The sequence below is a fragment of the Clupea harengus genome, chromosome 15 (genome assembly GCF_900700415.2).
Source record: "Clupea harengus chromosome 15, Ch_v2.0.2, whole genome shotgun sequence".
In the NCBI taxonomy this organism is placed as follows: domain Eukaryota; kingdom Metazoa; phylum Chordata; class Actinopteri; order Clupeiformes; family Clupeidae; genus Clupea; species Clupea harengus.
In genome coordinates, this window is record NC_045166.1 from 20,024,186 (window position 1) to 20,039,050 (window position 14,865).

The 14,865-nt window shown below is 45.0% G+C and overlaps 1 protein-coding gene across 2 annotated transcripts in view; it reads right to left on the bottom strand.

Moving 5' to 3' along the window:
* Window positions 1–14,411, bottom strand: part of afg1lb (AFG1 like ATPase b) — a 40,425-nt gene extending 26,014 nt beyond the window's left edge. The window contains exons 1-7 of one of the 2 annotated variants that reach the window (XM_031581114.1): window positions 14,269–14,411; window positions 13,556–13,854; window positions 9,379–9,430; window positions 8,846–8,947; window positions 8,627–8,754; window positions 4,683–4,782; window positions 943–1,001 (exon numbers count right to left, since the gene is read on the bottom strand). In XM_031581114.1, coding sequence (XP_031436974.1) covers window positions 943–1,001; window positions 4,683–4,782; window positions 8,627–8,754; window positions 8,846–8,947; window positions 9,379–9,430; window positions 13,556–13,854; window positions 14,269–14,380 — 852 coding nt within the window. In that variant the 5' untranslated portion in view covers window positions 14,381–14,411. Of the gene's footprint in view, window positions 1–942; window positions 1,002–4,682; window positions 4,783–8,626; window positions 8,755–8,845; window positions 8,948–9,378; window positions 9,431–13,555; window positions 13,855–14,268 lie in introns of those variants that run through there. The other variant, XM_031581115.1, reaches the window with a different exon arrangement.
* Between the last annotated feature and the right edge of the window lie 454 nt (window positions 14,412–14,865).

A 14,865-nucleotide genomic window follows, 5' to 3' on the forward strand; every position in this document is an offset into this window, starting at 1 on the left:
TTGCATGTGTGACTGATGTAAACCAAAACTCCATATCAATTTGTTTCTCGAATTCTGTTTTAAACAAGAAAAAAATCAACTAAAATGTGTAAGAATGTGTTTGTGTATGTGAACGCGCGCGTGTGTGTGTGTGTGTGTTTGCATGCAGTAAAATGTTTGGCACTGATTCAGTGATTATGATGCTGCCTCTTTCTCACAGACACAGACACAAACACACACACACACACACACACACACACACACAAACACACACACACACACACACACACACACACACACACACACACACACACACACACACAAACACACACACGTAAACACACACACACTGATAATTACCCCGACTGGCGGCCAGGCCTCACAGATACCTGCTTACAATAATGCCATTAAATTGCAAAGCAGTTGCGAGCGTCGCTGCCTTCCTTGCTTCTCGCTCACTTTGAAATGCAAGCAGGCCTGTCTCATTCCTCCCTGCCTACGCTCAGGGCTCTGAAAGCCTCCCTTTCTCTCTCTCTCCCCCTCCTTTCTTTCTCTCTCTCTCTCCCCTTCTCTCTTTCTCTCCCCTCTTTTCTCTTTCTCTCTCTCCCCTCTCTTCTCTCTTTCTCTTTCACGTACTCACTCTTTCACTTACCATCTCTCTATTTGTCTCTGCTTTCGCATCTCCAGGTACGATCAAAGGTGCCTTTTTCCCTCTCATGCTGGTCATGTGTATAAATGCGTGTAGGTGTGTGTGTGTGTGTATACATGTGTGTGTGTGAATGTGTGAGTGTATGTAACACCAAGGTAGACAAAAAAAAAACACATCAAAAAACAACGAGCCGGACACCGAAGCTAGAGAGGGAGGGGTGGATGGACAGAGTGAGAGAGGCCAGCGAAAGAGGGAAAGAGAGAGGGAGAGAGAGAACAGATGAATGAACAGGAGGCGAATGACTTTGTCTTTACCTTGAGAACGTGGATGAAAGGCACAAAGGTAGCCCTCTGAAGACCATTTTTGTAGAGCTCTGAAAAGACACAGAGAGAGTGAGAGAGAAAGAGAGAGAGAGAGAGAGAGATTAAGAGACAGGAGGGGGGGAGCGATAAAGAGAAATATGAGAGAGAGAGAGAGAGAGAGAGAGAGAGCGCGATGAAGAGAAATAGAGAGAGAGAGATTCAGTATCATCACTGCTCTTTAGCCCCTAATAACATCATTCTCCTCCTCTGATTGGCAGATAAAGTGGCTATTGATGAGGTCCAGAACGGGAGGGGATAAGAGACAAAAGGGACGAGGAGAGGCAGAAATTGAGTTTTTCTTTTGCCCCTCTCTCTCTCTCTCTCTCTCTCTCTCTCTCTCTCTGCTGGCTTCAGTGGCTGTGTGGACAGCCAGGCGGCCCCACATGAAATTCATTACATTCCCAAACAATGAGACACAGACACTATGCTCCCTCAGTCTACACACACACACACACACACACAATGACACTGTCACCAAGCTGAATACACCGCCTCAATTAGCTCAGCGAGAGCAAATTACATCTGGAGCATCCTGCTTACACACACACACACACCTGGTCAAGCTTCTGAGGGCCAAATATGTAAGAGAGTGGGTTGTGATCATGATGTGTGTGTGTGTGTGTGTGTGTGTGTGTGTGTGTATTCTTGCGACTGACTGAGACAGCATTTGTGTGTGAGTTTGAAATGTGAATATGTGATCTGTGACAGGAGCAGAGAAGGATGTGTTTTTTCATCCAGGATTTCAGGATTAATTTCAGGATGTGATTAAGGCATGACAAAATTGAGTTAAACACACAACCAAATGGAGTTAAACACACACACACACACACACACACACACACACACAACCACCAACAAACACACACACACACACACACACATAAAAATACAAATTATTTCTGATAGCCTAGGCCATTCACCCTGCCTAATGGCTGCTACAGGAGAACACACACTGGCCTGCAGGTTTGGTTTTTAAAACTCGGTGCTGTGCTTTCCTGGGAAAGTACAATAGTGGAGCAGGCTGCAGATTTAACTCCCAATCAATAGCCTCCAAGGACAGGCGGCTCACAAGTCTGCTCAGTGCTAAACTGCTTCCCTTTATGCCCTTTCATCAGGAGGATCGCTACGTTCCATTAGGAAATTGCTTAGACTCCACTTAACTACACAACTCTCTCTCTTTCTCTCTCTCTCTCTCGCTCTTCTCTCGCCATCCTTCTTTATTTCTGTTTCTCTCTTTTTCTTGACCTCTCCCTCTTTATCTCTTTCTCTATTTGAACCAGACAGTTCTTGATTTACTCCTTATAGACATAAGTCTCCCAGCTAGATAGCCAAATGCCCCCAAATTCCCTCTCTTCCTTGACCATATCATCCCCCCATTCCCATCTCTCCATCCCTCTTTCCTCCTTGACTATACATCCCCCTATTTCTATCCATTCCTCTTTCTTCCTCTCCATCTCTCTCTTCCTCCTCTTTCTCTTCTTCTCATCCGGCTCTCGGAGAGGCCAGAGAGGAGTGTGAGGACAAACACTCTGCAAAGAAACCAGAAAAAGAGCATCTCCCTCTATCCTTCTTTCTCTCCCTCTCCCTCTCCCCCTCACTGTCTCCACACATCAATGACCGAGAGCGTCTAGCAGTCTTTCATCTGTGCGCCGACCTTCCATTAGTTGTCTAATTAAAAAAAGAGAGAAAAAAAAAAAGAGTCTAAGTAAAGTGTTGTTAGCTCCCACCACCGCCGGCACTATTAAAGTTTCTCTCGCCGCTGCACGGGCGCTTTGTTCTACGCCGACCCCCATCGCCGACCCCCCCCCCCCCAACCCCCAGTCGGCCCTCATCAGGCCCCTAATGTCAGGACAGCACGTCTTTATGCAACACCCGCATCCACAACAAGGCCACTTGATGCGTGCAGTTGTTTGGCGGGGTAGATTGGTGGGGGGGCACAACAGTCTCGTCCCCCCCCCCCCCCCCCTCCCCCACCCCACCCCCACCCCCACCCACCCATGCTCCTGGCTGTCGTGAAAAGATGTCAGAAGGACGACACTTCACTTCCCCTCATCTCTTCATCTCTCTCCATTTCTCCGTCCTTTCCTGTCCTTTGTTTTGTTTTTCGTAAATGGATGAATTAGAGCATCTAAGCTGAGCTGAGCTGAGCTGTAGGTAAATTGAAAGCATTTGAATACGCAATGAGGCAGAGGAGAGCGGGAGAGAGGGAGCGAGGAAGGAGAGGTGGAGCGAGGGAGGGAGGGAGCGCAGAGGGAGAGATTAAAGAGTTACTCACTTCTATTCTTCATGCGCCGCTATAAAATGATCCGTGCCGTTTTGTAACCGGCTGCGTCACTCAAAACAACAACAAGCGCTTTAATGTCAGGTGTGTTAAGCCTCGAGGAGATGCAGCCCCAGCGGCTAAATGGCAAGAGTAAGGGAGGGACAGTGTGTGTGTGTAAGTGTATGTGTGTGTCTGTGTTTATGTGTGAGCCAGTCTGTGTGCGTGTGTGTTTATGACTCAGTGTGTGTGTTTGTGTGTTTATGTGCGAGCCAATCTGTGTATATGTGTGTTTATGACTGTGTGTGTGTGTGTGTGTGTGTGTGTGTGAGCATATGAATGTGAGTGCTTTTATATGAGAATGAAAAAGAAAGAGTACATTTGTTAGACCTATTTACCACTTTTCCTCCCTTCGTTGAAAAGGCTCCACAGGTGAACACCTGACACTGGCTTGAGTGTGTGTGTGTGTGTGTGTGTGTGTGTGTGCATGCGTTTGTCTGCGTGTGTGTGTGTGTGACTTTGAAGGTCAGTGTCAAAAAGAGCAAGAGAGAGAATATACGCAGAGGGCCGGTAGGGAATAAAAGCCTGGTAAGCCTCAAGGACATGTGATCTCATTTACTGACATCTCCCACTGGGCACAGAAACGTTATAGTTATCCAGTCGAATTCCTCCGATTAGTTTGTTTCCGTCTTACAAACAGATTTCAAATTCCTCAAATAACATGTTTATGATTTGGATGCAGATTTTTGAAAAATACGCTTTGGTGTTTTCTGTTTTGAATAGATTGTTTATCTGTGCAGATTAGGGAATAATATAGAACGACCCATAGGTTAGGTAAGAGAAAAGAGAGAAGTGCAATGGAGAGCGAGAGAGAGAAAAGAGAGAGAAAAGACAAAGAGAGAAAAAAGGGAGAGGGGGGGGGCATCTGAAATAGAGAGCAGTGTCACCCTGACCCCACTCCAGATTACAGAATGCACACCTTAAGCATGGAGAGAGAAGAAAGAGAGGCTCACACAAAAGAAGGGAGAGGTCAGAAGAATAGAGACTCTGACATTGGAGAACGTGCAGAACCGGAATAGAACTTGAGAGGAGAGCAGAGTTTCCAGCAAGTCCTGACTTTACGGCACACGTAGGGAAAGAGGGGAAAGTGCAACTCACTGTGTTTCACCAAAGGAGTGTGAAGAAGGACACACACACACACACACACACACACACACACACACACACACACACTCTAACAAATATCAAGATCTTAAGTTAAACCCTGCACAACGCAAACGAAACACAAAACACACACACACACACACACACACACACACACGCTCTAACAAATATCAAGATCTTAAGTTAAACCCTGCACAACGCAAACGAAAAACAAAACACACACACACACATATTCATACACAATCAACTCTAAGCGCATGATCCTCACCATCAGGTGGGCGGTTGGAGGTGGCCACCACCACAACACCAGACCGGAAGAGAGTCCCAAACAGCTGCTTCAGGATCATGGCATCTGCAATGTCTGTCACCTGAGAGAGAGGAAAATAAATATAAATATATATATAGAGAGAGAGAGAGAGAGCAAATGAGAGAACGATAGATAAGGTAGTTATAGATAAGTATAGACAGGCTGGCAGACAGACGGACAGACATCAGACATATAGACAGATAGATACATAAAGAAAGAGGGGGGGGGGGGGGGGGGTGGACAAAGATAAATCCAACACAGACCGATGACATAAACCCAACACAGACCGATGAGAGAATAATCTTAAATCTACTGCTTAGGTCTGATTAGAACATTTCGTCTGAAGTAGAATGCCTCTCTAACAAGGAGAGAATTATGGTGAGGGTTTCAAACACACACACACACACACAATATAGGATTAGACATCTGCTTACAACTAAACAATTATTCCTGACAACAGCATGGATGCACTCTCTCTTCTCGTGTGTGTGTGTGTGTGTGTGTGTGTGTGTGTTTCTGCATGAGTACCAGGTGATTCTATTTTTCTAGATTGGCCAAGGTCTCCTATCCAATCCATCACAAATGAATGGCACCCCAGCCAAATAGAAGACACACACACACACACACACACACACACACACACACACACACACACACATATATGTATGCAGCCACTTCACCTGACTGCAAAATGGCCATGCGGACGAGCGGCTTTCTGTCGCAAATGAGAACAAGTGGCGCCGCCGGTGAGACCGAGCTAATCAAGTCACAGCGGCGACAAAGACAAATAAATAAATAAATCAGAGACGCGGCAATGTGAAGGCCCCAATCGCTGCTACAATGGCAGCCAGATGGCCTCCAACACACACACACACACACACACACACACACACACACACACACACAGATGTATCCACTATTGTGCAGTGGAGGGGCTTGGCATGGCCGTCCCTGAATCCTACAAAGCCGGAGGACGAGTGGCTGTTTCATTATCATCACCATCATCATCGTCGTCGTAGTCATCATCGCCACTACAGTCACGGTCGATATCCTCCTCTTCCCACTCATCTTCATCGTCTTCATCTTCATCTTCATTACTGTCATCGTACGGTCGTTGTACCCTGCTGCACCCTCTCTTCGTGCTCGTTTTTAAACACACAGAAAAACACACACTCTCTCTTTCTTTCGGACACAAACACACACTTCTGCAGGGGATGAGAGCTGCAAGATTACACACCCAATAAAGAGCATCCTGGTCAGTCAGTGCAGGAGAGATCTCTCCATCTCATTACTCCTCTCTCTATCCATACATCTATCTATTTATTTATTTATCCATCCATCCATTTATCTATTGATTTATACATCTATTCATCCATCAATGTATACATTTATCTATCCATCCATTATCTATCTCTACCTCTCCACTCTATCTATCATTATCATCAGTCACTACGTCTTCACCCTCTATCCCTCTCTCCTTCCCAACATCTCCCTCTATCCCTCTCTCCTTCCCAACATCTCCCTCTATCCCTCTCTCCTTCCCAACGTCTCCCTCTCTCCTTCCCTACGCCTCCCTCTCTCCTTCCCAACGCCTCCCTATCTCCTTCTCTCTTTCCCAACATCTCCCTATCTCCTTCTCTCTTTCCCAACATCTCCCTATCTCCTTCTCTCTTTCCCAACATCTCCCTCTCTCAGGATGTTGTAGTTTTGTATAAGGCGCATAAGAAGTGCTTCTCTGTGCCACAAACTCTGTAGGAGTGATGAATGTGGAAGACATGCTCTGCGGCCAGCACACAGAACACCAGCCTTCACTCCACACAAACTGTACATGATCTGCTCTGTGGCAATGAGTAATATCAGAAGTTCATTAGGGCACTGTATGTGTGTGTGTGTGTGTGTGTGTGCCTGAGAGAGAGAGAGAAAGAGGAAGAGAGTGAGAGAGCGTGTGGTAGTGTCACCCCACTACTTCACGTGAATAAACACACACACACACACACACACACACACACACACACACACACACACACGAGTGCAAGGCTGAGGAGGCACGTACGTGTGCCATACCCTGAACATATGGTGTTTTTCTTCGACTGAAGTATCCTCTATTTTACCCCATCCAGCTCCATTAGCCCGGGATGGGGGGGGGGGGGGGTCTGCCCCCAACGAGGGTAAAAACAAAGGCCCAGGCGTGGGGGCCTGAAAGAAAAACGGCGCTTCTTCTAGCTGTACCCCCCCACCCCACCCACACATCCCAGTTTCAAAAGGAGTCGGTTAATTATGACCTTTTCATCCAACCTGTATTTGTTTTTCATGCAGGCACCAACGCACTTACGCACTCGCACACACACACACACACACTCATACACACCAAGTGTATTGATTGCAGGATTGGGAACAAGAGAGGGAGAGAGAGAGGGAGAGAAAGAGAGAGAGAGAGAGAGAGAAAGAGAGCGAGAGAGAGAGAGGGGGAACCGCTTAGTTGCAGCACTTGTGCGTCGTCGTTGTGAGCGGCAGAGAAAACAAATGGCTGCGGATATTTAAATGAGCATCCAATTACGCCGGCAGAAAAGCAGTCACTTTTGTGCGATGCTCGCCGGTGCCAAATTAAGATCTTTTGATCCCCCCATGACACCCCAACACACACACACACACACGAAAACACATACACACACACAAAGAGAGAAAAACCCTCCTTTTTACTTCCGCGACTCCGCCGACCGGCAATTTCAGCCAACAACTGGCTGAGGGTTCGAGACAATGGCCGCCAAGGCATTTGTTTTCTATCTCCTTTTCTCCCCCGCTCTTTTGCTCTCTCTTCTCGCTCTCCTCCCGCTCCCTCGATCCTTGTCTCAATGCCTGCCCACTCATTAGGAGAGCGCCAAGGACAAAAAGGGGGAAGGCTACAAATTACTGATAATGATGAAGTGCTAAGGCAGAGAATGGAGAAATGTCATTAGCATGAGAGAGACAGAGAGAGAAAGAGATAGAGAGAGAGAGAGAGAGAGAGAGAGAGAGATGAGGATGACCTGCTCAATCTCGTCGCCCCGCGCTACCACTCTCTTAAGCAAGTGTAGGTGTGTGTACATACACACACTCCTCCCTCAGCTCATCTGCATAGCGGAGTGGCCGATGACTCTGATTGGTGTCGAGTCTTACCTATGCATCACAAACACAATGTGTGTGTGTGTGTGTGTGTGTGAGAGATAGGTACAAACCCACAGGTACACACACTCATACACAAAGAGCACACGAAAGTATGTTGGTCCACATAGCAAAGATTTCACTTCCACACCGTAAATAAAATCAAATACAACAGAATAGGATAAATACTTAAAATGTACCCTTAATTTCCTTTATACTGAGATCAAGCAACAGGGTGAGCGGGGGGAAAAGACAGTACACAAGTGAACAAGTGAGTGACAGAAACAGAGAGAGAATCAGAAAGACAAGAGAGAACAAAGCAATATTTAGAAATGCATGCCGGCAATTAAAACAAATTACAACTCGGCAAGAACAGGCTGTAACTGTTAACTGCCAAGAAAGTTCTGAGGATGTGTGTGTGTGTGTCTGCGTGTTTGTCGGGACACTGTGGTCTCCTTCCTCTGCTCCTACTTTAAGATTACAGTGATGTTAAATATTGTGTCGTATGTATTTACATTATCCACTAGGTGGCTCCACACTGTTTCACTGGTCTCATCTCAACCCTCGTCCTTTAAATCAACTGGTAGAGCAAGCTGTACAAAATGTGCAACTTTGGCAAAAGCTGGCTGCAGGAAAATCTTAGTAACAAGTCTGAGTAACAAATATAATGAGATCAATGTTTAGACAATGACAAAAGCTAAGTGGTATGTGTGTGTGTGTGTGTGTTAGAGAGAGAGAGAGAGTCAAGACAACTGTAAACTCACCTGAAATTCATCGAAGCACAAGAGGCAGTTCTCCTGACTGATCTCCAAGGCAACCGGCGCAATGGGGTCGTAGACTGTCATTTTGCCGAGGCTCCGTTTTGGCAGGGATTGCTTCAGGCGATGGATCCCTGTAAGCCAAACACACACACACACACAGGTAAAGGTAAAGGTAAAGTTATCCGAAATCTGTTTATTTGTGAAGAACCAAAGCAGACTGACGTTTGTGTATGTCCAGCATGAAGGCGTTGAAGTGGACCCTCTTTTTGCGACTGTTCTCAACGTGAGAGAAGAACATATCCATCAGCATGGTTTTCCCAGTGCCTGGTTTAGAAACAAAATAACGCTCAATGCAACAACACTCTAGACAGTCAGGCAAACAGTCAGAGTGACTGATAGAGTCAAATATTGACTCTAATAGTGACTATTCATGGAACTTTTAACTATTAAAGACATTTTATTTCGTATTTCTATCTATAAATTTGAATTACTCTCAGTTGACAAATATCTGAGCTGGAGAGATAATGCAATAAATAATTGCCATTTGTTTGTTTGTTTTAATAGGTCAGAAGGAGAGGCTTTTTTTGGGAGGGGGTTTGTCTCAGACACTCAGACACACACACACACACACACACACACACACACACACGACAATTTCTACAAAATCTACCCTGTCAATACCAGAACTCTGAAGTTAAACCGGAACATCACAACTTTGGAAAAAGTAGTTGTCATGGAGACTAATTGCAACATACCTACATTGCCATGGATGTAAAAGCCCTTGGGTGGTTTAGGCTTCGGGGGCAGCTAGGATCACACACACACACACACACACACACGGGAGAGAGAGAGAAGAAACCATAATTTCATTCAGTTCCTATAATGGAGTCATAAACACCTGGAAGACATCCAGCTTGAAGACATCAATTACAACAGGACTGAAGTTGGCAAAGTGCCCATAACTCCTGAAACTCAACATGACTTTCCCAATGACGATGAATCTTAGCGTTTACGAGTGTTCTCTACGAGCAATTCTAGAAAAAAAATTCACACGCGTTGCCCAAACAAGCACGTCATGCGAACACTTATGACCTGGGCCCCGTTTGTCGTAGCTCATTTAGCGAGTTACCGAGATAATTTTCAGGTTCGTGGAAGCAACTTTGGATAAATCACCATAGCATCACATCAATTAGCTCCAACCTGCTCCAACCTGCTCCAACACAAGCTAATTTAAGTGAAGCTGGATAAGCTTGCCACACCCCCGGAAAAAGGAGAGATCCTATTGACCAAGGAGCGATATTAGTTAGATTAGCCTTCGTCACACTTGTCGAGAGAGTTCTTTGCGATCGCCAAGATCCATTATTCCATCATGATGAGTTCTTGTATGAGCGCCACCGATTCAGCCGACAAGGAATAATTTATTATGGACCTTCTCCAGCCATTTATTGCAAACACCACACGCAACAGCCGAGCATTGACTGTCTTGCAGTTTTGTAGTGTCGGCAATGCGGAGAACAAAGCACTCATAATTATATGACAGTGTTATTAGTACACCATAGCATATCATTATTGTAGACAATGATTAAGGTGGACTCATGATAAGAATAGAGAGAAATACACACAATTTCTTTCCACTGCTTCAATTTATTGAATTTCTTATTAATACATTTAGTCATTTAGCAGATTCAAAGCGACTTATAAGGAAATGTAAAACTACACTTGGTAAGGAGGTGAGGGGAATCGAACTAGCAACTTTGTAATTTCAAACCGACTTTTCTACCCACTGGACTATAGTCACACTTCATACTTTATACATACATAGATAGATATCGCCCCATACACAGCTTCTTATCTTGCTCTCGCAGCGCTGGCGGTGTTGGATTTTGCCATGATTATGGTCTTGTATTCTTCATAAGCGTTCATGATCATCTCCTGCTCGCCAGCGGAGAAAAAAAAGAGGCTCTTTCTTTGAGTTTAGTAGCCATTGTACCGTTAAAAAAATCATGGTTTTGGTGATCGACCCTTCCACCTTTAGAAGTAGGACGTGCACGCGCAATTGCCCTGATAAGTTTAGTCTGGTTCAAATTAACAACATGATTTGACCGCGGATCAGCCTTGGACGAAGCAATATATCCTGTCCTCAATCATCTCGGTAATTCAAACTGGCTAATGGGACAATTGATCGACTTAACTTAAGCACTTACGACGAACGAGGCCCTGGTCTTAAGTAGTATTTAACAGACGCTGTCCATCTAAACAGTGCTGAAATATCACCTAATTTGGTGATACAGCTGCCCTTTGAACTTCATAGGACTTACATGGCAATTGGCTTAAAGGGGAATAAACTTTAACATCTACATATATAACATAAGAATAAACCATTTCCGAGTGGGCCTGTGACACACACACACAAATAATGCTAATAATTTAAAACTCATAATATTACATCATATTCATATTTGTTTGTTGCATGACTTGTCAACATATTAGGTCTACTCAAGACATCCAACATAAGCCTGCTCTTTGCCACTTGCATCTGTCCTATAGTAAGTGGCATGCTTCCCAGGCAAGAGCGCTTCTGGGTATCCTTGAAGAAGGAATATGAGGATGAGGAAGAGGTGGAGGAAGATAAGTAAACAAATATAGGTCTATGGCTGATTTTGATGCAGCTCGTGTTTTGTAGGCTACATATTACTCCGCTCTCACCGTTTATCTTTTTCAAACTATTATTAATTATTAATTTATTATTATTATTAATTTATTTTTCTCTCTCTGATGGAACTTCACTCCCCTACCTCTTCCACTTTCCGCACCAATCGGTAAGCTAGAGCTAGGCCCTACTGAATATAGGCTACAATCTGAAATACTGTTTAAGTCACCCTACAGGTCAAATAACAGAATTGCAACACAACCCTCATAGATGCTCACAGAGTGTCACAATACTGTTCCTCTGCTGCGTCTCTCCGGTAACTGTGTGTCACATTCCGTTCCGAGTCAGTTAAGAGAACCCTTGTCTCTGCTCTTCATGGGTCTGTGGTGGGCTCATCAAGCACAAACAGCCATGGACAAAGGCATATTCAGAGCCAAAAACAAGAGGAGCGGAGAGAGAGATGGAGGAAGAGAGTGGCAAGAGAGAACGAGAGTGTGGTGAGTTAGTGAGATGGAGAAAGAGCAGCGCAGCGAGAAAGAAAGAGAGAGTGGGAGAAAGAGAGAGATGGAGAGAAAAATGAGAGCGAGAGAGATAAACAGAGAGGTGGAGAAAGCAAGCACTGGATGAGTCTGAATGAGAGAGAGAGAGAGAGCAAGAAAGAGACAGCGAAAAATAAAAGGGGCGAGAAACCAGAGCGCAGCCAGCCGTGTCTCTCTGGCATGACAGCGTGTGACTTCTCACTGACTTCCAGAACTCTCCGTGGCCAGCGACTGCGCGGTGGCAGCGGGCCCGTTACGGCAGACTGGCCAAACACAGGGGCTAGACTCAGAGCGGCCGGCGCGCTCAACTTTAGCCCAGGGGACCGCACGGCCAGGGGGCACAGCCATGAGGGCCGCTGGGGCAAAAAGTTCATTTGCTGACACTCTGCCAAGCAAGACCTCGGTGGCTCTGTTTGAAGAGTTGAAAAACAACTTTTATCAGTCCATCACCTTTACTTCTTTATCATATGATGATATCATAATCATCAGTCATGGAACGGCAAAAAGAAACAGATAAGCTCTGAGTAAATGTAGGCTGTGTAGTCTGAATTGAATTGCCTTACAGTTTTTGTGGGTGCAACTTTACCAACGCTCTACTTGACCAAGTTGCTGCCTGTCGCTATTATCACCAAGCAGTTGAAGTGAGCAAGAAAAGATGCATATGCCACGTCTGAACTAGTGGATGGTGACTTCAACTGAGAGACAGATAGGAGCTCAAATAGGGTTGATAAAAGCCAGAGAGAGTCTCTTCTCCCACAGAGACAAAGGCGATGGAGCACAGAGCCAAAGCTCTCTCCCAACGTCGCAGTGTGACCCAATTCAAGCTCACATAACTGCATAAGAGCTGTTGTGTGTGTGCGTGCATGTGAGTGTGAGCGAGCGAGTGTGTGTGAGTGTGTCTCCCAGAATTAAAAAGTGAAACAAAAACACTGTCCCAGACAATGGTGACCCCCTCATTAACGTGGAGAGAGCAGTCGCGGAAGGGTGGGAGTTCGGGATGGGGTGGAGAGGGGGTCCCCATTTCTCCGCACAGCAGGGGGGCCAGGGACCGCCCCTCGATCCAAAGGTCCCGTTAGGTGGTGTGTGTGTGTGTGTGTGTGTGTGTCTGAGACAAATCCTCTCCCTCCCTCATACCCTCCCCAAAAAGCCTCTCTATGACCTATTAAAACAAACAAACAAACGGCAGCCCCAGGAGGTGAGGGCACACTACAGACAAAGCTTTGTGACAGTGGAGCAGACCCCCTTTCGCTCGCATCATCAGATCCGTGCTGGGGTTGTTTATGGGCGGCTCCCTGTGAAAGTAATGACACTGGGTGCTTTTCTGTCTAATCAACTGTGTGCGGGTGCTGCACAAATGTTCAGCTCATGTTTTTGTAGTCTCTAATAAAATATCCAGTTGGGGTGTTTTAATTAGTCAAGACAGTGGTCAACAAGCAACAGTGGTTTGTTAATGTTATCTTTTAGTATGATCAGTTGGCAAGGCCTTTTTTGAACATTTTCAATCTCATGTCACACAGTTTTGTCTTGGCTGGAAGGGGCTTATACAACTTTTTGGGCACAAATAAAACAAACTAAAGGTTGGTGTCAACTTATCTAATCATGGCATGTGTAAATGGAATTGCCTACAAATGACAATCGTTTCATCGCAGAATTGTTTTCTCAGCGTAACATTATGGTCACACCTAGCTCTACAAGTCAAGCCAATCAATTGGTGCAACTGCATCAGAGTTTCAATTATCCTACCTGTTCGGCTTCGGTCACTTGAGTTTTGTGCTTTGCGTCACTTGCTTTCGAATCTTCAACATGCCGTTGTCGATTTACCTTAATGTCCCTGTCGCTCACCTTAAATCGTGGAGTATTGTCGTATGCCCTTATAACTCCCTGCAACTGCTCTAACTGAAGAAGGACGGATCTCTGGTGTATGTCCTCTCGGAGTGAACCGGACCTAACCATACTTTCGTAGTAGTCCAGAAGGACACTGGACTTCTGTGCAGCATGGTTGGCGTTTGCAGTAAACTCAGACCCTCTCCTTGTTGTGCAACCTGCAGAAGACACGCCAGACACATCATTGTGGAAGCAAATTACTTCTGTTCTAGCTTAGACAATCATGTCATTGGTATTGACATGGTCTGTTAACCGGCTACGTTAAAAAAAGACTGTTAATTACACATTAATTAAAATATAACAGCTGACACAGAGTGCCCCATAAATGCAAAAAATCTAGAACGGAGTACTTATTGTGGACATTTTTGTAACGTTCAATGCACAGTGCGCTAAGGCATGCGGTTTATTTGCTTCGTAACGTTTAAGTTTGCTTCACTGAACAAGCTTGCTTTACACTTCTGTTACCTAACTGGGCTAATGCCCGATGTTAACGTGACAGCATGCTAACACTACTACCAAGGTCGGCTGGGCTATGTTGAAAACGAGTTATTCCTCTTAACTCAAGCACTTACCTCTAACAACAATGACCTTACAACACCAACTTCTATTTTTCATTAAACTTGACCCTTTCAATAGATACTGTGACAAACACTTTGTTGTCAGAGGCGACGCGTAGGCCGCCATCTTGGTTCAAATCAGACCAACTTTATTGATAATCGATCAAGTGATTCCTTTGCGATTTAATCCAGGCATTCGAATTTTGGTAGGATAGCGGTGCGCTGTTTGTCTTTAAATCTTCTCCAACATACCTGGTTGAATGTTTGAATTAAAGGACCGTTATATGTTCACAATTTGATTATTGTTGTTGCCGTATAATGTTTTAAAAAAAATGAAAATACAATACATACAAAAGAAATTCGTGGTGTCGGTGTTAAATAAATGACTGACACACACAACCATCTGTGTTTTCATAGAGACAATAGCAAAAATCTGAGTGAGTCCCCCACTCACATTTCATACAGAATTGTTGAGTGAAAGCAGCAAAAGTGGTAACAGCAAGGAAGCCTCTCATTACATAGGGAAACTCAAATTACTCTTTGGTTTAAACAAGATTTAGTCAGCGCATTCAACTGGTGTCGGCATCAGTTGGGTATGTTTCAAATGAGAGC